This window comes from Ictalurus punctatus, chromosome 6, assembly GCF_001660625.3.
Source record: "Ictalurus punctatus breed USDA103 chromosome 6, Coco_2.0, whole genome shotgun sequence".
NCBI classification, from domain to species: Eukaryota; Metazoa; Chordata; class Actinopteri; order Siluriformes; family Ictaluridae; genus Ictalurus; species Ictalurus punctatus.
The window spans coordinates 13,017,801-13,040,424 of NC_030421.2; the positions used below are offsets into that span (position 1 = coordinate 13,017,801).

Consider the following 22,624-nt stretch of genomic DNA (forward strand, 5'->3'; position numbering starts at 1 on the left):
GGATGAATGAAGTATGTTGAAAATAACCGTTGCCATCAAACCAGCGACAGCTACTTTGTGCTAAATCCCACACTCACATAGTGTCCTGTTTTACTGAGCATTTCAATGAACCTGCCATGTTATGGTAATCATGGGTATATGGTCATTTATTATAATATATTTAAATCCTCTGTAACAGGATAAATGTTGAAGGAATGGGATGTGTAATTGTTACAGGGCTTATTATTTGTGGATATAATTGTGTAATGCTTTAAGTAGGCATGTGCTGATATAAAAATTATTTTTTTTTGTACTATGCACTGTTTATCTGAGGGCCCAGTCATTGATTAGCATTTTAAATGAAAGACCTCAGAAGAGAGCTCTCAATCCGTGAACTTAAACTGGTAAATTAAGTTAAAAGAACAGTGTCAAATACAATTGGTTTCCTTGACCGCCATTGCGTTCAGGCCTCTGTTTAGTTTGGACATGGCATGTCAGTGTGCCGTGACATCTGTTTACACCTTGATCACTTGTGTCTTAGTTTAGACAAATTCTTGACTATTTTACTGGTATTAGCTGTTATATGGAAGAGCAAGCTCATTGACAAATACATTGAAACGTAGCAAGTTATATATGCTGCCTGTCGGGTCACGTCGGTTTCTTAAATAATAAACCATGAGAATAGCAGTCCATCATAATGCATGACAAAAAAAAACCTATTATTAAATTTGTTTCTCAGCTGTTTCTCACACAGCAAAATAAGGAACTTGGCAGATTAAGCCCGAAATTGGTTTAATGTCTGCGTGAAGCTGATTTTACTGTCGCAGGCACAAGCGTACATTGAAAAGGATAATCTTTGTTCATGAGTTGAGGTTGGTGGTCTTAGAAAGTATAATGTGCCCGGTTCACTGGCATCCGGTTTAGTGCCGGTGCGAACGAAGACAGTCGATGACTGAGGTCTGGCAGTGTCAGGAACTTTGTCATAGTCAAATGTCTTAGTGTGAGTGCTGCCGCAACACTCGTCTAAAATCTACCAAACAGGAGGACGGCATATGATTAAACAAAACTCACGGGCCTGCTACAAACACAGCAGTGGCAATGGCGAAACGTAATCAGAACATATTGGATTTAAAAGGAGCAGTTTGTTGAATTGCAGCAGCAGACAGAATGTCTCTATAATGTCTCCTCACAGTTCTATCATGACCGGAAGAAAAAAGGGATGCGGCGTGGAAAGAAAGAGGATAAATTACGGCCTTCAGATGCGTAGCTAGATAATTAACATGCCAAAGGTCTGTTCATAGAGTTTATTTACTATTATGACAAGATGTATGGCAGAACAGAGTAGCTACCTTTATCAGAACGCATGTTCTCACCCGGTGTGTTCTTATTAGGATCATCTCGTACAGTGTGACAAGTAATAACCTCTGGATTCACACAGTGTAAAACCGGCTTAAGCAGTACCTAGCTATTAGTACCGACTGTATTTAAATGTTCAGTCATATCATGTATGGTGGATTAGGGGTTGCACAACAGTTTCGTTTTTCTTTCTTTTCAGCAAAGAACACATCAATCCGAACTTCAATAAACAGACACGCAGGCTACAAATTAATACACTTTTAATGATTAAATTAAGTAAAACGGTGCAATACATGTGAAAAATAAAAACTCTAGCATATTAAAACCACAATTCAGAAAAAGGGGACAGTATGGAAAAAGTATGCACAAAAAAAAGAGTAATTTCTAAAATTCTATTCTATTCACCCTTTATTATATTGAAAACACATTTATTTGATGTTTTACTTTTAATTTAATTTATTTTTGAAATAATGCACATTTCAAATCTGATGACTGCAACACAAGCCAAAAAAGTTGGGACACTGGACTGTTTACCACTGTGTAACCACCTTTTCTTTTAATAACTCTTGTTAAGTGTTTGGGCGCTGAGTGAAGACACCAGATGGTTAAGTTTAGCAAGCAAAATTTACCCCCACTCATAATAATGCGTTGCTTCTACTGCACAATTGTACGGGGCCTTCGCTGCCTTATTTTGTACTTCTAATGTGCCACACGTTCACAATCGGAGACGGGTCAGTAATGCAGGCAGGCCACGCTAGCACCCGCACTCTCTGCTTACGCAACCATGCGCTTGTAATCCGGCAGAATGTGGTTTGGCTTTGTCCTGCTCTGGATGGCAGCATATGTTGCTCCAAAATGTGTACATATCTTTCTGCATTAATGGTGTCCTCACAGAATTTGCAAGTTACCCATGCCATGGGCACTGACATGCCCCCATGCCATGACAGATGCTGGCTTTTGGACCTCACACTGATAACAGCTTGTATGGTCCTTTTCCTCTTTGGCCTGGAGAACATGACTGCTGTTTTGTCCAAAAACTATTTGAAATGTTGACTCATCGGACCACAAAACACGATTACACTGTGCTACTGTCCATCTCAGATGAGACTGAGCCCAGAGAAATCGGCGCCGCTTCTGGACAGTGTTGATATATGGCTTCGCATAGTAAAGCCGTAACTTGTATCTGTGGATGCAGCGGTGAACAGTGTTGAGTGACACAGGTTTAGCAAAGTATTCCCAAGCCCATGTCAGGATATCCATTACAGGCTCATTACAGTTTTTAAGACAGTGACATCTGAGATCACACACATTGAGAAGTGGTTTTCAGTCTTGTCCTTTACTCACAGAAATTTGATGACTGGATTCCTTGAATTTTTTAATTATATTGTGCAGTGTAGAAGATGAAATGCCCAAAATCCTACTGATTTGTCTTTGGGGAATGTTGTTCTCAAAGTGTTGGATTATTCACTGACGCATCTGTTGGCAGATTAGCGAGCCTCAACCCATCGTTGCTCATGAAGGACTAGGCCTTTTCTGGAGGCTCCTTATATACTATGATTAGACGTTTGCCTCACCTGTTTCACATCAGCTTCTTATTTCAACTTGTCACATCGCTATTAGTCCTAAATTACCCCTGTCCCAACTTTTTTGTAACGTGTTGCATGCAACAATTTCAAAATGAACATTTATCTTAAAAAAAAAAAAGATGCTGTTGATTAGGTAAACAATCAGAAACCTTGTCTTTATATGTTTATTTATTTATTTTTTTAAATACAAGTCAAGGTAAATTTTCAAATAAATCCTCTTTGTTTTTATTTATTTGTTTTCCATTTTGTCCCAGTTTTTTCGGAATGGTGGTTGTACACTAAGAACGTACCAGTTCTTGAAATGCACTCGTGGTTGGCTCAATGGCTTAGCTGAAATCAACTCTGACAGTGAGTTGCATGAGTGGATTAGAATCTTTGAGCTGGCGTGCCCCACTGATCCGACTCTGAACTAGCTGAGTGGGATTGGATAGTGACATGCAACCCGCTGCTGCATACACAACACTGATCACGACTGACCTCGCAATGCAAGGATTTTATTTAGCTTTAAAGGACAACAGAAATAACGACAGGATGAGTTCCTTCCATCGCCCAACTACTTAATAGCTCCCCACAGTGGTAACTACTATACTATGTATCAGTGGACTAGTCGACTAGTCTGTGCGACCCCATGGTGAAAATTAGGGTATCATTGATTGATTGAATGATTATCAGCACATGCCTAGTTATCAGTTCAGCTAGCCCACTACTGTTCAGCCTCTAGGCTTAATATAAGTGTATGCATTAGTATTTTTGGAGAATGTTCTTGCATTTGAACTGGAGCCATTTTTGATGCTAATGCACTTTCTGTTGCAGGATTTGAAATAACTATTGAGCATCCTCATACTGATGTTGTGAAATGTTCCCAACTAGTGCGAGGTAGAGACTTTGTTCCTTAACCCCTTTTATAACGGTCTCTACACCATCCCCATAAATGATAGCTCTAAACATACAGACAGTGTTTGTGTGACAAACCATTTGACCTTTTGAGCTAAGCATGAAGTACAGTACAAGGAGAGGTAATCCCGGTGTAGTAAAGCGAACATTCAGCTCTTGTTAGACTCGCAGCTCAAGTTTGGAATCTTACACATTGTCTTTTCTTTCCCCTCCACAGCAAGCAAGGATCTGGCACAGACTTCCTATTTCATGGCTACCAACAGGTTGTTATCCTGAACCTCATTTGTTGCACTGTGACTGCACACTATAGCTTCCTTTACTGCAGGTTCCCCTCAAAGTGTCCGACACCCTCAATGCGCCGGTGGCTTCTGGGACGCCTCTTCCCTCTTGTTAACTGGGGGAAGGCTCCAGGCAGTACCGGCCCCGGTCGCAGTGCGGTGTATTGTACGAGGGATCACTGTTGGCACAGAGGGGTCAAATGCACAATGCGAAGTGTAGTGGTGCTCTTGAACCTCACGTTTGCTTGGTTACAGAAGTGCATTTGTCTAAAAAAAGACACTTTGGTAGCCTGAATAGCAGCTAAAGATTACACAGATGTAAACATTTCATAGAAGGCCTCAAGGTAAGTCACCAGACCCCTTAAAATTTTTTTTTTTTTACTTTTTAAAACTTTTTTTTTTTTGGTCATCAGCTTGATCATTTGCCTGATACTTCTTATACATGCAGTGTTTATACATGTTTTTACTATTTGTTTACTTTTCTTTGCTCTTAATTGTTGCTTAATTTAGAAAACTCATTAAGGACCTGTTTTAAGAATCAAATTACGACTAAAAAATAAATCTAAATGTGTTTTGAATTGCATCCATGATTGGGTTCAACCAAATCTGCCTGATTCACATCATATCCCAGATTAAAAAGGTGAAGTGAAAAGGTCCTCAACGGGTTAATCATAGAGCATCCTGAGTGAAATGTTTGTGTTTCATTTACCTTTCAGGGACATGATTTATTTATTTATTTATTTTTATTTATACAAGGCTTTTACTAATGATCCAGATTTGTAGTCAGTATGTTTGTATTATTTCGGGTTATTTCTATCTCTGATTAAAATCACACAATGTTTGGATGCGGGACAAATTCTTAATACTATCCCATTTGAAATGTTTTGCTTTAAGTACCGGTCAGGAAAAAAATCTAAATGAATTTATAATAGATTGAAGGTGAAGCTATCTGGATTTAAGCATGTGTTGAAATAGATTTTTTGTACAAAGGCTATCATAATATTACATTAAAAAACTACAGCTTTTAAGGTAAACAGACTTTATCCTAAAAATTACCATATTGGACTTCTGTGCACTTGACATTTAGTTCATTTGCTCACTGCAAAGCTTTCTGAATTAAGACTAGCTTATTTTATTTTTTTCCCTAAAGTGGTCCGAACAAAAAGAATATGAAGCATCTGTATAAATGCTTTTCTTTCCCGGGTCAGCTTCGGGCATTTAGCCATAATGAGGATAAGTATCGTAAATAGAACAAGTTTGTGTTCTCAGGGTAGAAAATTCAGAATATTATTAAAGCTTTTGATAAATAAATATATTATGTAAAATAATCTTGCCATCCAATGTGCCAAATATTTGAATCATTTGAATTAATGTACTTAAAGCAGAGTTGTACTGCAGTTATAAGGGGGGTGTGGACATTCATGCAGACCAGCTTCACCTCATTTGCAAAGAATTTAGGTGAACTTATGGTCTAATACTTATTGTGGACTTTTCTGCACACGAGCCTCAGAATCTTAAAGGTTGCAGGTCGATTGGCTATTCGTACTTCAGCCTATGTGCGCATACATACACTAGCAGAGACCAACAACTTTCGTACACTGATTAACCAAACCTCTCGGAGCAAGACATAGTCACTCAATTGAAAACTTGGTGATTAGTTAAGTTCTGAAGTTGACCGAATTGTTTTACGATACCACAGCGTCATGGTGTCACTACATATCTTTAATTTTGTTTGCAAATTTTCTTAACAAAAACCAAGAACATTTTGTTGCCTTATGGCACTGACATCTTTTTAAAGTTTTTCTTGTGCGATTATTATTATTATTATTATTATTATTATTATTATTATTATTATTATTATTACTACTATTATTATTATTATTATTATTATTATTATTATCGCATGCTTACTGGGATTATTCATCGTTCCACTATAGAGCTGGGGCGTGAGAAGGTTCATACAGTATACAACAATGGAAAGAGTAAAGTATGATTGTGATTTCCTCACGCCACAGACACATTAAATAGAGATCATTTGTAACTGGATTCGAAGATCATCCTTACAGCCACAATTGTTTGTGCATCTGCTTTTCTAATCTATGGCTCCTAGGGTGTATCAGTGATGGGTTTTTTTTTATTTTTAATAATTCTAGAAAAAAGAAGAGTTCTTAAAAAATAATAATAAATAAAATTGGGAATGCATAAAGGTTTGACAGATCCACTAGTCCCATTTCCAAACATTGATCTTGTTTACTAGCACAGGGTTACCATCCAACTTTTACCATGACTTTTAAGTCTGAGTACTAGATTTGCATTTTGAGCAGTGTGAACTACACTACATTAAAATCCAGCATTATCTATGGAGCAGGAGTTCAGTGTATGTGCCTGACATGTTTTCGGATGTATCCGGTGTGTTTATGGTTTTTAGATGGTGGTGGAGGTACATTAACAGAAATTTATTGAAAAATACTTTGCCCTTTATGGTAAATATATGGATGGTAACTATAATGTGCTTCTTAGCACCTTCTCTAACGTGAACATTTTTGCCCCTTTCAGGAGAATAATTGCATGGCTTTTAGAAAGACATGAATGTCTAGTATATTTAATGCTGTGATGTGTGCACTTGGTTTTATGTTGCAGAGCCATTGTTTATTGTACAGCATTGTCACTGACTTTAAACCCCATGGGTTTTGGGTACCAGATAGGGCTGAGTGATCAGATGATGCAGTTGAATATCAGTGATGCCTAACATCCTTGACAGATAATAATATTGCTCATTTTACAAACAGATAGAAAGTTGAAGAGAGGCATAACTTGTAACAGATTGTGAAACCTGCTGATATTACCCAAATAATTGTATTACTTGCATTTTTAATTTCTCCTACAAAGCAGAAACCTAAAAGCATCTTACTAAAATACTTTGGATTATGAGTGTAGTAACTGGTGTAGGTTGCAACTAAATTAGTGAAGATCTTTTATATCTTATTTGTTATGATTATAGTAGGATATTGCCCAGCCCTTAGATCAGATAATCTCAATCTAGTGTTTAATAATCCGTGATATAAATCAGTCCAGCTTTACTACTGTTCTTTTCTATAAACACTTTGAACTCCCTAATTATCCACCGTGCCCTGTAGATTTAGCTTTTTGTTTGGATAAAGCAACCTATTACTTGCATAATGACTGAGGTGTTTAGAGTGCCTTCACTTTTCAACTTGGATGTTTACAGATGTGTAAATGTATTAAAGAGCCTCTGTGTTGCCTGTGGCTAATGAAGGTCTGCTCTCTTTCTGTTTTCCTCCTCTTCTCCACACAGCCTCCATCTCACCACGTTCTGCCTGCAGTACAGGCCCACGGTCATTGCTTGTGTGTGCATTCACCTAGCCTGCAAGTGGTCTAACTGGGAAATCCCTGTGTCTACTGATGGCAAACACTGGTGGGAGTATGTGGACAATTCAGTCACACTTGAGCTACTAGATGGTGAGTGGATCAGTTTATAATGACCACATCATGCGAGATGTGTGCATACAGCGAAGCTGAGCTGTAATATCTGCTCTTGCAGAATTGACACACGAGTTTCTTCAGATTTTGGAGAAGACTCCCAGTAAGTTAAAGAGGATTCGAAACTGGCGGGTAATTAATTCTGTGTGTATAGTATTCATTTAGTAATGATTTGTGTATATACTTTTAAGTAGCGTTTTTAAAACTGTTTTTGTTTTCCTCTCAGGCAACACAAGCTGCCAAGAAACCGAAAACAGACGGCCCGTCATCAGAGAGCAGCTCTTTTCCCGACTCCTCGTTAGGCCAGGACCACTCGATGGTAGACGCCGTTTCTGCGAACGCAACCTTTTCCAAACCTTCAACGTCATTTCCTATTTCCAGTGGGCTTCCATTGGACCATATTGCCAGCACTGTGCAAGGCACTTCATACACTTTCACAGCCCCCAGTGACTGGCCTCAAGACCAAGCACGCACAGACTCGTACATTCTCAAACAGCTTCCACTGCACCCGCACCGGCCTGACAAAAGCGCCGAGTTCACCACTGTCAAACATGAACACAAGGCCAACAAACACCAATCTTCTGTGTTACCTCCTCTGGCCACGTCTCAGCCGCAGAAAATGTCCTTGGAGAAGTACAAGGAGAAGCACGCGGCCGAAATAGCGGCACAGAAACGCAGGCAAGAGCAGCCAAGCGTGGAATCCGAGGCCAGAGAATCATATGGGAGCTCCAGCCAGGTGGAGCACCGAAAGCCACAGCAGCCTTATGCTCACGGGCAGCAGGGCTCGAGCAGCAGCAGCACCTCTACCAGCTCGCCGCTAAAGATGAAACTGCCCTTAACAGGCCAGGAAAAGGTCCAAGGGGACAAACGGGAGAAGGGGAGCTCGCTAAAGCTTCGACTTCCAGTCCAGGCTGAGAAAAGTGGAGCAAGTAAGGAGGAGCTGAAGATGAAGATCAAGGTTTCCTCAGAGCGCCACAGCTCGTCTGATGAAGGAGCAAGCAAAAGCAAGCATTCCAGTCCACTGGTGAGCAAGGAAAAGCATCGGCACCACCATAAACATGGCCACTCCAACCCACACTCGCACAGCGGCAGTGGATCTGCCCTCAGGAGTCCCATGACCCTTGGCGGTGAGGGGGCCAGCACAGTCCAGGGCCCGAGCTCTTCGCGTAAGAGGCCACACGCCGACGGCAGCCATAATCACCACTCAAAAAAGAACAAAAGCTCCAAGCCAGCCGCAGGTAGTTCCTCTCCTCTTTCCTCTGTACAGCAGTGTGTCTCATCTCGCAGCTGTGTTCTTAACCCCCTTCCCTTCCCCCCCGTCACACAGCAGGTGGGCTTCGGCCGTCTCAGCACGGTGCTGAAAGCGGACAAGGAGTCAGCGGAGAGCCGTGGTCCTGAGGGCACTAATGGCCCACGCGCACACTACAAGGACCCGTGCAACATGCTTGAATCTTGAATTACTCTTAAGTGCCCACGGAATGACCTTGTGAGCCGGTAGAGAAGGAACTTAAGGTTCATCCTTGAGAGAAAATAAAAAAAATAATGTGACAGCAAGATTAAGAGTGAAAAATATATACTTCCTGATCTTGTGATTTTCTTCGCAGCTCGGTTGCGTGCGGCCATATTCCATATGTGTAATTGCTGCTTTGTGTTCCATATTTCCAAATGGATCTCTGCGTGTGTGTGTGTGTGTGCGCGTGGTATGGGGCCATCTTGCTGCAAATAAGTTTCTCCACAGGATAAAATTAAGAATACTGTAAGGCAAGAAAGGTGCAATTTTTCTCCCTGCTTTATAATTTAAATAATACTAGCCGTAGGACATTGAAGAATTCCTGCCCCCTCATGATCTGACACACGTCTTCGAATTTGTTTGGACGTGGTCAGTATTGAGGAGTTAAAATGACTGATTTTTTTTAAGTTGCATAGTTGTAAACGTGCTAGCTTTATGTTGTTTTCTTTTTAATACCTTGTTTGTACGATGTGCATGTTTCAGCCATCAAAGGGATAAAGTAGAGCGCTGTTTACAGAGAGTGGAGATAAATGTACATACATTTTTGTATGTTTGAAAAAAGAAAAAAAAGCTATACTATAAATACTCAGGTTTGGTGCTGCTTGTATTCCTATATATTGGAGAAGTTTGTGAATTGCTATAAGAATCAGACCTTGTTGATTCTAATTGCAGCATTTCTCGACATGAGAGCCTCTATTGTGCATGGCTGTCAGAAGAGGGCACAGTCCAGCACCGTGCTAGGAAATCCACCAATCACCTGGCATGTTGTCTGAGGCTGTGCAGTTTGTAATTAATAAAAAATTTTTTGTGACCTCCAAGATGAACTTAAGCTGGATGCCAAAGGCTGTGCCTCAGAAAAAAAGAGAAATAAATATCAAATAAGGACAAGTATAGTACTATGAAGTTTACATAACCTTTGCTGTGAAGTGCATTAAAAACCTTTCTTGGCTTGACTCTGTAGCCTACTTGTACAAAGCTGTAAATCAATAACAAATATGTTTGAATAATTAACGTTGGATAAGAGCTGACCAGACCTGTTTGATCAGTGTTCAGTCTTTCAGTGATCTGTTTCTTCCATAGATCTTTTTTTTTTTTTCTTTTCGGTATGTGCATTCAGATTTTTTTTCTGTGTGCAGCAAGCAATTTGTGAAGTATTTTACTTTGTCACTGAAATACAGATGATTGAGCAAGGCAAGTGCAAATCTTCACATTTAGATTATTTTGTTCCCATCCTCATTTCATTTAGACTCGCAACAATAAATCACATGGTTTCCACTACATTAACCTCAGCCTCTGTCTTTGATTTCAATGAGTTTCTTGCATGGCTTTACTCGGTCATGTGGGATTTGAGAGAAGTTGTGATGGATACTCGGTTATGAATTCTGTGAATGCTCTGCGGGTTAGTAATCGCAACTTTATTTTGGTCATTTTGTGAAAAAGCAATATTGTATTCTATAGTTCAGGCAAGCCCGTAAGATTCATTGTAAGATTTTAGCATGCAGACACTTTCTAGAAGATCATGTGTGTAACAATCGACTGTTTACATTAATTTAGTCTAAAAGCAGAAGATGAGAAACTGTCCTACATGACCACCAGCATTAACATAGATTCACATGGTAAACTTGAATCTAGTCAAACCACGTTGGCACACATTAGAGATTTTCCTCTTACGAAGACTTTTTCTGATGAACTTAATGGTGAACATTTGAAGGCTTGCTACTCGTAGACTGGCGGAGATGATGGACAAAAGGATGCCTTAATAAATCTGCTGCGGATGGTCTCTGTTTCTTGTCACTGCAAAGAACAGAAAAAGAAGGGATCGTTTATTTATTTATTTATTTTAAATCCTCAATTCTTCAATCTGTTGTCTTGATTAGAGGAAGATTTTTACCGTCTGTTACATGTTAATGTAATGCTGTTGTCATGTTTGTTCATTTATAGTGCTGCTTCCGTTCGCAACTGTATAGCTTTAGATCCTGTATAACATTACCGCGCTGATCAGATGTGTTTTGAAAGAGTGTTGCTTCTTATGCAGTGCATTTATATTTTAAAGTGCATTCTTCTACTGTTTTAGAACATGCACAGAAGATAGATGAATACAAATCACTTACTTGATCAAGCATGCTTGCACAAACTCTTTAGCTTCTTCAGAGAAGTCATCAGGTAGTGATGGCATTAAACCCTTTTGGGCCCCAATATAGAAGAGAGCTGCCATCTTGCCCATATGTGCCAGTGGTGGCTTTCCTGTGGCCATCTCAAAGACTGTACACCCAATGCTCCAGATATCTGATTTCTTACCATGGCCAGTCTCATTGATCACTTCAGGAGCCATCCAGTAGGGCGTACCGTGCACAGACTTTAAGAAATCACTACGGCTTCCGCTGTGCGTCAAGCAATTAAGGCGACGTGCACAGCCAAAATCAATCAGTTTGATGATGCCACTGGGCATAAGCATAATGTTGTTCCCTTTCAAGTCCCTGTGGATTACTCTGTTGTCATGAAGGTAAACCACACCTTCTAAGATCTGGTGGGTGTAGAGGGCAAACACCTTCTCAGGTAAGGGACCAAAGCGATTGAGGATGTTGGAGATTGAGCCTCCTGGGATGTATTCCATGAAAATGCTGACTATGTTGCCGGAAAGAGCTGTGCCCAGGAACCCCACTATGTTTTGGTGATGAATGTTTTTCAGAAGGTCTACCTCTCTCTCCAGCCGATCATACTCTTTCTCTGCTGTCTTTGAATTAGAGACATCCAGCGTCACCTGCTTGACCGCAATCAACTGGCCTTGACTCGTGAGTCCGCAGTACACCTGCAATCATCAGTGAATGGTCATGGTGGAATTACGTTTCACCTATCTACTATTTTGTATATTCAATGCGATGGTTAGTTAAATTATTATTATTTTATTATTATTTATTTATTTATTTATTTTTTACTGTTTGACTGTAGCTACTTACAGTTCCATAGGCCCCTCTGCCTAGAATTTCTCCTTTGGTCCATGTGATTGTGTCGTCTACACCGGACCTCTCCATACAAAGCAGATTGTCCAAAGGAGTAACCTGTGAGAGCATATAGAAAAGGCATTCCTCTTTTAACAAAGAATTACATGAATCATATTAATTTAATTTGCCTTGTCATAGTTTGTGTGTGTGTGTGTGTGTGTGTGTGTGTGTGTGTGTGTGTACCTCACTAAAAATTTCCTTGAATTTTGATGGAGCATCATTTGTCATTTCTGGGTTGTCAGGCTTTAGAGTCTCCACCTCTCTTTCTTCCAGCGAAATTAATTCTTCTGCCAAACGTTTCAGCAAATCATCCGTAACAGGCCCCTCGCCCGCTTCATCTAAAAACCTCTGGTATACAGGTGACTTTGTGCTGTCAGTTGTCCACGTATTGATCAAGGGTTGTGCTGGGAGCTGAACTGCAACAGAGTTCTCAATTTCATTTGAGATTGCATCCCTTTTATTATTGTTACGATCTCCTGTTTTTAGTTGTAAGAATTGCATGCTAAGATAGGGTGTTCTGTGTGACTGAAATGAGCTGGATAAAACTTGCTGATTAGGGAAGGCTATCCTTATATCTGTATCTGAAGGAACTTCTCTGATCATTGACAGCACAGGACTACATTCAGTCTGTAATCTTACGTCTGAGTCATGCCTCTCATCTTCCTCAGTGGTGAGAAGTTCATGCTTCCTTACCTGTTTGTTTCCCTCAGTGCCAGGAATTACACTGGCATTATTCTGTTTTGAATCAATAGCTTGATCGTGGCTTTGTCGCTCAGGTGGTTGGATTTCCTTCTTCTTGCGTTGTTTACCTTTAGAAGTCGTGCATTTCTGTTTCCTCCTGTTACCTTCCACAGGTTTTTGAGCTTTCTGTTGTCTACTTAGTTGTCTCTTAAATTGAGCGGCAGACTGAACCTGCTTGGGCCTGTCTACAGAAGTGCCTGCTCTAAGGTTTTCGTATATTGGGGTGGCAAACATTTCAAAAATAGCTGGTCCTTCATCTGCCTGACGGATTTCCAGAAACATGTCCCTATAACTGACGTAGTCCGGAGATGATTTTGTTCTTTGTGTCCCTAAAATTCCCGACCTTTTAGCTTGCCTTGTTGTCTTCTTTGTGTCCCGATTGAGAAGTTGCTTTTGACTTTGGGGTTTATTTGATATCTTTTTTGTCCCACTCAGCCTTCCTACTTGATGCGGAGACTCTAGAGTCCTCCTGTTCAAGGGCGCATCCTTGAGATTGGGACCAAGTTTTATAGGTGATGTCTTTGGCCAGTCCAATTTTTTGCTGGTATCCTCACTAATAACGTTACCTATGAGTCCCATTTCGTTAATTATAACTTGTGATGATTGATCCCTTCTATTCCTTTTGGGCTTATCGTAGTCCTGTCTTGCATTTATTTGGTCCAAGATGTTAATTGTTTGGCTAGTATGAGAAGATCTGCATTGTATTTCCTCAGCTCTAGACGTCCTACTGGCTTTGCTGGTTTCAACTGGAGTGGGATGTATCGCGATATTTACAGGAGAGACATGGTGTTGCTCAAAAGAGCTGTTGTGTCCATCTCCAGGTGCAGGTCTGGTGTCTGTAACCGTGTCTTTAGGTTCATCATGTTCATTTGAGAGAGACCTTATTAATTCCACAATTTTGTTCATTTTCGGAATGTCCGCTGTGTGTATTGTCCTATTCTCCTCACACACATCCAGAGCTTCAGTTTTTTGTTGTGTGTCTAAAATCCTCTCAAAAGGTTTCACTATTTTGGAAGATTCTTTCACAGAGTTCCTCGTCATCTGTGCCTCAAGCTTTTGACTCCTCGTGAGTTTAGATTTCGTAGCCACGGGTTTATTTGAATTAATGTGTTCTGTAATCCCAGAATGTATAGGTTGTTGAGCAGATGAAGGGGGCATTAAGTCGATATGTGGTTCTCTCTGTATGGTCCCAAACATCTGCGCTGTGTCCTGAGGGTTGTTTTCTTCCTCTTCATCCAGAGAACTTTGACTGCTATAGCTGCTCTCCTCACTGCCCCTTCCTGTGCCTCTTGATCCTCTGGAGCTCAGTCTGGAGAACCTCTCTCTCTTTACTTTGGAGCCAATAGATAAGAGGCTGGTCGGCCTTGGTAACAGCGGACACTGGCAGTTTGAAAGCACGTGCCTGTCCCGGTACTGTTGGTCAAGTGGAGCCAAATGTTTTGGAGTGCGTGAGCATGAAATAGGGAGTGGATCCTGAATTGTAAAATATATAAAAGGTAAGTTTCCAGGAAAAAAACTAATTTCAGAGGTATTAATTGCAAGACCAGTAGGAAGTATCTTACCTTTTTTTCATGTTCATCACTGGTACTTAGCCCTGTAATTCGTCAAACAATTCATTGTTAATATGCATCTACTACTTCAGTTACAATGATCATTTCTGACAGCACTTACTGTTGTGTATATTGGTCCGTACTTGTAGTAGAAAGCTTGCATCAAGGAGGGCCAGGCTTGGCGCAGACTGGCTAAGCTGAGAGAAATGTGGTACTAGAGGAGTCTCGAGAATGGCTTTGGTTTTCTCTGTGAGCCTTGGAGGTATAGGTACTAAGGATGTTTTCATTAGAACATCACAGGTGGGATACAGGATGCCAAATTTGGTCCAACATTTATTCCTGTCCCTCAGGCTCGGTAATGTTGTCCACCTAGGGAAAACGGGACATTTTGTATTGTATTCTAAATCAAAGACACTTTGAAAATGCATAACACTATTTCTCTATGTCCTCCCTCCTTGTTCTGGGATAATGGGATGACCTGGAACCATGGTCTTACGCTGACAGCTGATTGAACCTGTAACAGTATTCCTCTGTACAGTCTTTGTGTAAAAGTCAGACCAAGACACTTGAATCTGCATGGGACAAGAAGGCTCCCCCGCACCCCCAAAGCATATATTGGGTCTGTGCGCACAGGTGCAGCTCTTTAAATGCTATTTGTCCTACTGTGTAATTGTTTGTTCACCACCAGATGGCTAATTTTGATTATTTGAATGCTAATTATATTAGTGCCTATGTGCTCAGCTGGCTCACCCAGTTTCCTTGCTGTTCATCTTGGGCTCCATGGCACTTTGCAAGCACAAGGCAATGATCTTATCTGTGGACACATTGAATGTCAAGTCACACCGGCTCAAGCAGTAAATCTTCTCCATGCCAGCGGCGCTAGTATTTTGATAAGACTCTGCCAAAATACTACTAACCCTTTACTGAGAATAAACTTACACATCCATTGTTGGTGCAGGTTAGATAAGCATCTTTGTAAGACTTTGCAATACTAATTAAGTCATAGTAATCATATTTATTAATGGGATGACAATAAAACCTTACCCCTGCCTCCTCCTTGACAGCTGTTAATATCTTGAGAAAATAAAAAATAAAAAATCTAGTATTTCCCAAGTTCTTTTCATTAATAGGAATTGTTTTCCTTATACAAGCTTGGTGTCTTCAAATGTTGGACTTTGTTGTATGGGTCCATACTCTGAGATCATTTGGCTGTTTTGTGTTAAGTGACTCTGCTTCGTCAGACCCACCCCTTCCATTGTCACCATTGCTTTGTGGGATGGGCTGGGCTTGTGAGTATCGATGTGTGTTGACAAGGGCCGGCTGGTGTGTTTAATGCAGCAGAGAGAGCCGCCTCAGGGGGTGGTTGGGAAAAACAGAGGACAGAGAGCTACTGTATTTCTGTAAATGCTCCGCAGGTGGAGCTTTGGCATGTTGTCTTTTTGGCTCTCGAAGGGATACGGGGATTGTTTTGAAACAACGCTAACTCACCTTGATGGAAGTTTTCGTGGTTTTCTTGGACAGCAATATATGCATATGGTTCCTTTACATCCTGCCAACAAGAGAAATTAAACATTTTTCTCTGTTCTTAGCATCTTTATAGCACCTTTGTGTTAGGCCAAGTGGTATGAACATTTGGTAAACACTACACACAAGTACACATTGACCCATCCTGACTGAATGCAGATGAGGCTTTTGCCTCATTTTGGTGCCTCCTTTTCAGTGCTAAGTCTACGGAACTATTCTATCAAAATATTAACCACGATATTCAGTGGGAACCGTTACTGTGAATCTGATCAATTTGCCATGATGGACTGTGTCCCAAATGTAAGCTTTTGAGATATATATAATTCCTAACTAATGTCAAGGGCCGTTGGCACATATAATGTCTGTACATAGTGCACCATGAAGATTAGTCATTGGAAAAGAGTGTCATTTAGTAGCTAGAAAAAAATGTATGGCTTCCTGGCTAATCATATGTTATACAAGTCATATCTTTATGAACACTGAAAATAACATTACATTTACAAGGTTACATTTTTTACAGTACTTCTAGCCTGCAACAGTTTTAAATCTACTGTGTGCTCAGTGCATTGTGTAAGTCATTTTGTAACTAAGATTCAACATTTCTGTTTTGTTTGCATTTGATTAATGGTATAAAATGAAATGTATATAAATTAACTTTGAGTGGGAATTCAAATATACATACATTATATGGCCAAAAGTTTGTCGACACCTATGTGGTTCTTCACCAAACTTTTGCCACAAAGTTGTTGGCACACAATTGTAATTGTCATTGTATGCTCTAGCATTGTACTTTCCATTCACTGGAAACCTGTTCCAGCATGACCATGCCCCTTTGCAAGAAACGAGCACCTTGAAGACATGGTTTGTAGATGTTGGTGTGGAAGGTCTTCGGTGCTTCTCATTTCCTATTTGTGCATTCTAATTTCCTTTCTTCGCTTCCATTCCTTGCGTCTTGGATTCACCCCGTTTGAATGCGAGGGAAGGATGCAAGGATGAGATGCGAGGAGAGAAGAGATGGAATGGAAGTCAAATGGAATTTCCTCGCTCTCTCAAGCGTCACTTCAAACCTACGTCAATTAATGTTGACTGTGCTCAGCTGGATTACCTCATTGTGCTTCAGGGATCTGCAGTTATGTTGTTGGAGCTTGTCTGGGTTATTCCGCAATGAATCAATGAACAATACATACTTTATTGCATCTTTTGTGCAGCTTTGCATATCCAAACATGCAAGGATCGATTAATTACAATACTCAATGTAAGCATATTATTAGTTAATTATTTTTCTCACAAAATTCCATCACATCATCAAAGGACTTTTTGTTTGAGATTGTGGCAGATGTAAAAGGAGGAGGGGAATTTATACGTGTGTCAGGTTTTTTTTTTGTCAAGAAACACTTCCGCATAGGGTGCACCTGTGTATCCTCACTCCTAGGTCCTCTGGAAGCTTCCTCATTCCTCGCTCCTCGCGGTGCAATTAGAGAATCGATATGTCCTTCACGATGGCTTACTTCGATCTATTTTGGGTCATGTACTGGAGGATGGAGAAGCGAGGAAACGAGGAAGCATCAATTTGAGTATTGAGAAGCACCCCTTGAGTGACCTGCAGAGACTTGACCTCAAACCCATTAAACGCCTTAGGGATGAACTGGAACTCCCCAGGTCTTCTCACCCACCATCTGTCCAACCTCATCCTTGTGCTGTTGTGGCCTGAATGACCTCAAATCCCCTCAGACACATTCCAAAATCTAGGGGAATACTTTCTCAGAATGGGAACGCTGACTCCATATTAATGACCATGGCCTTAGAATGGGATGTTCAACAAGCATCTCTGGTTGTGATGGTTAGGTGTCCACAAACATTTGGCAATATAGTGTATACACTCAACACTTTAATAAAAAAAAAAAATGTATGTATATATGTATGTATATTCTCTAGGCTGTCTCCTGGCCAATCTTTCAAGTTTGGCAGCCATGACTCTTGAAAAGATCTGAAGAAGATTGTCTATCTGGCTGTTTAATAAGAACCCTAACTAGACATTAATTGTAGATGTTGTCAGGGCAACATTCTGCCTTGAAAACGTTACCCAACATATAGTAAGGGTTGATGGAATCAGTTGTCACCTTTATAAAAGAATACTAGAAATTTGTTGTGGCCATTAAGTGTCTTACTCTCTCGTTGGCCAAAGTCGAGAACATGTGTGGAGAAGAGAGGCTGTAGGAATGTTCTGCAGGAAAATGAAACTCTGGCCCCAGATGTGTAGGCACTGTTTAAAAAAACAAACACACAATGCAAATGATAGCATGAGTCAGCAAGCGAACCTCCTAAATAAGTTTTTACAGGAATGAGAAAGGTAGAACTGAGAATAACTTAAAATTCTGCTATATTAGCGTCTTTTGGATAGAAGCTAATCTCACCTGACTGAGTTTGATGCTCCAAAATGATCTGGAGCAGCTGATCTTTCACTGAGCTCTTGATCTGAGAGACATAGGTAAGAACGGTGCAGCTCTTTTGGTCTTGGATGTCCATGTTTCTAAAGAACAGATGATTGAGGATTTATTGTTAGTAAATATGTCTTTGGATCTCAATACCAGTCTGGGAAATTTCCTCCATAGCTGAGATGAAGAACCACCTGTTTGAGTTTTTCCTAGTATCCCACTCACTATGTTGATTTATTTACTATGCTGCAATATTCTGTATTCATTGTTTTACTACTCATTTGGGGAAAATACTGAATGTGTAAAGTGTATTATAAACAAAATGAAATGAGCTTGGTTCCTTACGCAGACTGAGCCAGCAGCGTCTTCACTACTTTGGTAGGATCATAGTCCCATCCCATGATGCTCTTAAACCCCTCAAACAGATCCACATCCCTCACTGCCAGCATCAGTGGGGTCAGCCCATTCTGGTTCTGGATGTTCACGTCCACCGAATCTTTCTCAAACTACAAGACAAAGACAAATCTGTTTCCCAGGATAGATAGTTCACTTATTATTTATACTTAATTTGGGCAGAATCAACAGCTTGATTTCTATTTCCTTCCACTGTCACACATGTAACACCTCTGGCTGTGGGGGTGGGGTGGAGGGCTTTACTTTAAAGTAATCACAGATGGCCAATGTTGAAAGTCCACTTTCCAATATGTCAGAGAAACTGTGTTTCATTGTGTGGCAGTAAATAAAAGGATCTGAACGTGGTGTCGTGTTTCCCACCTGCCAAATGTTAAGTGGAAGTCAAAGAATGGTCTGCTTACCAGCAGGTGCTGTAGGGCGTGAATATCCCCTCTCCAGGCAACCTCTAAGAACTGAGCACGGTAGACTAAAGGTCTCAACATGGCAGCCAACAGCTCCTTCTGTAGGTCGGGCTGACTGACATGTAGCGCTGTCTGATTGCTGTAGTTGCACAGTGTTGCATCTGCTCCTCTTTCCAAAAGGAAATGCATGACCTACATCCAAATATGAATATAAGAACAGCTTATTTTGTATTGTAGGTTAATTTTGGTCAAGTAGGGCCATAATAAAGGCTTCTGTTGGTTTTAGGCATTACTTAATGAAATCATTGGTCACGTGAGTGTTAAAGCCAGAATGGGACTCGAGAGCCTTCCTCCCAGTGGACTCTACACTCTTTTAGGAAGTCACATGCTTGTTTTGAATTTTAGGTCCAAGCGATCATTATATTCAAAACAAGTGATCAAATTGGATTCATTAGCCATGCTTTGTCAGACAAATTAGATTTTTGCTTGTGCATGCTGACAGTTTTTTTTGGCTGTTTATGTAGCTGTATTAATTGGCATCATTAGGCACGTTATGGACCAGTTCAATTGTTGTAAACAAAGCAATCCCATTTGACTTCCTTTGATTAAAAGCCTACTAAATTTCCCTTTAGGAAGAATACCACAAGCAAAAAATATCATCCCACTTTATTTCAATGTGACAACATGCATCTGCTCTTTGCCTTTGCTCTGTCCACAATTATTATACAACCCCAATTCCAAAAAAAAGTTGGGACTCTGTGTAATCAAGATTTATTTATTTATTTATTTATTTATTTATTTATTTTAAAGGCTTGAAATATTTCACTTTGTGCAATGAATCTGGAATATATGAAAGTTCCACTTTTTGAATTAAATTATGGGAAAAAAATGAACTTTTCCATGATATTCAAATTTTTTGAGATGCACCTGTATATATGGCTGAAAGTTTGTGGACACCTGATCATCACACCCATATGTGTTCATTCCCCAAACTCTTCCCACAAAGTTGGAAGCACACAAATGTTTACGATGTCTTTGTATGGTGTAGCATTACAATTTCCCTTTACTAGAGTTAACACATGGAGAGCTCCATGAAGACGTGATTTGACAAGTTTAGAGTAGTGTTCTGCACAGAGCCCTGATTTGAACACCCTCGGGATGAACTGGAATGCCGACTGCACCCCAGACCACATCACCCAACATCAGTGCCTGACCTCACTAATGGTCTTGTAGCTGAATGACAATCTCCACCGCTACACTCCAAAATCCAGTGGAAATCCTTCCCAGAAGAGTGGAGCTTATTATAACAGCGAAGGGGGAATAAATCTGGAATGGGATGTTCAAGAAGCACATATGGGTCCTTCTCACTTCTTTAATAGGATGGGAACCTCATCCCAAGTGAAACAAGCGGGAGGGTATTTTTTTTCAAGTACTGGCAACAAACTCCTGACAGCTTCCCTTTACAGTTCATGATAACGTCTTAAACTTTATACAAACGCAGTAATGTTCTGATTTACTACAATGTATATTTCTGTTTTAGTACAGAAGAATTACCCAGAATCCCTTACCATGTCAAGGCCCATCTGACAGGCACTGATAAGAGGAGTGGAGCCCTGGGCATTGTGAGGCTGGTCCAGCTCTTCCCAGGAGTAAAGTCCATTCTCCAGTCCTCGTGTCACTGCTTCCAACTCCCCCTTCAATAGCAGATCCACAATATTTCTTCCCTCCGTCTTCATGCTGTAGTCCTTGGAGTTGCATGAACTCAGATGCTGACGGAGAAGGAGTGGCTTTGGTCTATTCACAGTCCTCTCGCCATAATTTCAAAGGTGTGCATGTAATTCTGCTGTTGTGTCACACATTGTTGAAGTTAAATGAACAGCAGATCTCATGTAGATCAAGGCTGGTGGAGCATTCCAGGCGACAAATGAATAACTCTGTTCTTTGCAATGTTTTAGCATACTACTTTCAATGTACTAGCACTAAATCTTATATATATATATATATATATATATATATATATATATATATATATATATATATATATATATATATATATATATATCTCCAGAGAGCTGTGAAACATATATTATTTACATTTGTAGGAAAAATATTACTCACCTCTCAACCCAGTCGCTCAGCAGCTGTCCATGCAGAAGAATATCAATATATGGAGCACAGAAATGATGCAGTCATATGTGAGCGTTCATATATTTTTAAGCGTTATTAGTCTTCATTGTTCCCCTGTGCTTGTTTTGCTCTGCGCGTTGAGTTTACAGCCTGTTCCTATGGAGACGTTGGTGCTAGAGATCAACAGTGATCTCAGATTCAGTCTCACGGCTTCCTTTGTGTTGAGTTAAAGGGGTTTTATTTTTTCCCAGTGAACTTAAGCATTCTGAAAAGGTACCCTCCAATGTTAAAAGTGCAAAATGTTTATAAAACGTAATTCATGTTTTCAGTAGCTTTCAAGATATTTTAGGTGCATCTAAAATTTTCTTGTTTTTCTTGTCATAGGAGATCCTTTCTGTTGAAAAAAACATTGACATCTGGAAATACTTCTTTGCAAACAAGGTCAATCAAACCAATAAAACTCATTTACAACTATTTTGAAATTATACTGTGTATGTGAAAAACAGTGGATTTGGCATATCATGCTATGTGAACTCAATATCTCAATATCTCAAGATCTGCTATGCTTACCATGCTTGCAAAACGTCAAGGCTGAGCAAGAATTTGGACACACATGAGTTGGACTAAATAAGCAAATGCTTCTTTAAGAATGGGCCATGACTAGTAAGTGATTAATTCAGTTACCTGCACAGGTCATTGATTCATTCACCATCATTAACTGCTTCATCATGGTCAGGGTTATGGTGGACCCAGAGCCTTTCCCAGGAACACATTGAGCTAGATGGGAATACAGCTTGGATGGGAAACCAGTACATTGCAGGCAGGTCAGTTGTGTAAGGAATAAAACACTCTGGGTGTGCAGTAATGGAAAGGTAACCAATAATGTTGCCTAGTTTCTTTTACTACTACAAAAGTTGACTATTTTCTAATAATTGCTCATCCTGAACACATTCCTAGAGACTTTCCCATGTCGGAAATCTTAGTTACTGCTTTACGTCTGACTGTTACCAAGACACTGGACGCTCCTTCCAAATATGCTAAATAAATGTCTCCTGACCATACATTTAAAAAATTGTTTGTAAGGAACATCTTCCAAACCAGACCCTGTGTGTGTGTGTGTGTGTGTGTGTGTGTGTGTGTGTGTGTGTGTGTGTGTGTGTGTGTGTGTGTGTGTGTGTTGTTACTATAACAATAATAATGTATTCAGAACAAGTGCATTAATATACACCTGTGATTTAAAAAAAAATTTTTTTTATCAGTGATACAGTTATATAAAATTAATCAACATCTCCTGACCAATCAGAAACATTACTTCAAAACTCCCTA

At 40.1% G+C, this 22,624-nt stretch overlaps 2 protein-coding genes across 7 annotated transcripts in view; one reads left to right on the forward strand and one right to left on the reverse strand.

The window, feature by feature from the left end:
- ccnt2a (cyclin T2a) overlaps positions 1–10,384 on the forward strand; it is a 16,760-nt gene extending 6,376 nt beyond the window's left edge. For 2 of the 6 annotated variants that reach the window (XM_017469966.3, XM_053680878.1), the window contains 5 exons: positions 3,735–3,797; positions 4,033–4,078; positions 7,410–7,573; positions 7,656–7,726; positions 7,821–10,384. In XM_017469966.3, coding sequence (XP_017325455.1) covers positions 3,735–3,797; positions 4,033–4,078; positions 7,410–7,573; positions 7,656–7,726; positions 7,821–9,050 — 1,574 coding nt within the window. In that variant the 3' untranslated portion in view covers positions 9,051–10,384. Of the gene's footprint in view, positions 1–3,734; positions 3,798–4,032; positions 4,438–7,409; positions 7,574–7,655; positions 7,727–7,820 lie in introns of those variants that run through there. The other 4 variants (XM_017469970.3, XM_017469969.3, XM_017469967.3 and 1 more) reach the window with 4 other exon arrangements.
- Positions 9,916–21,545, reverse strand: map3k19 (mitogen-activated protein kinase kinase kinase 19). The gene is made up of 14 exons (XM_017469964.3): positions 21,290–21,545; positions 20,740–21,014; positions 19,172–19,363; positions 18,702–18,862; positions 18,336–18,451; positions 18,090–18,184; positions 15,886–15,946; positions 15,148–15,211; positions 14,519–14,766; positions 14,410–14,441; positions 12,290–14,320; positions 12,062–12,163; positions 11,216–11,913; positions 9,916–10,898 (listed from the first exon to the last, which is right to left on the reverse strand). The coding sequence occupies exons 2-14, from the start codon at positions 20,905–20,907 to the stop codon at positions 10,796–10,798; spliced, it is 4,071 nt and encodes a 1,356-aa protein (XP_017325453.2). The 5' UTR covers positions 20,908–21,014; positions 21,290–21,545; the 3' UTR covers positions 9,916–10,795.
- Positions 21,546–22,624: the final 1,079 nt, after the last annotated feature.

What these genes read in the sequence shown, in the direction of transcription:
- map3k19 (XM_017469964.3), bottom strand. Translation starts at nt 20,907, where the DNA reads ATGAAGACGGAGGGAAGAAATATTGTGGATCTGCTATTGAAGGGGGAG. An exon ending in CCACGAAAACTTCCATCAAG is followed by an intron (nt 15,212 to 15,885) that starts GTGAGTTAGCGT and finishes ATGTGTCCACAG; the next exon opens with ATAAGATCATTGCCTTGTGC. An exon ending in ACGGACCAATATACACAACA is followed by an intron (nt 14,442 to 14,518) that starts GTAAGTGCTGTC and finishes GACGAATTACAG; the next exon opens with GGCTAAGTACCAGTGATGAA.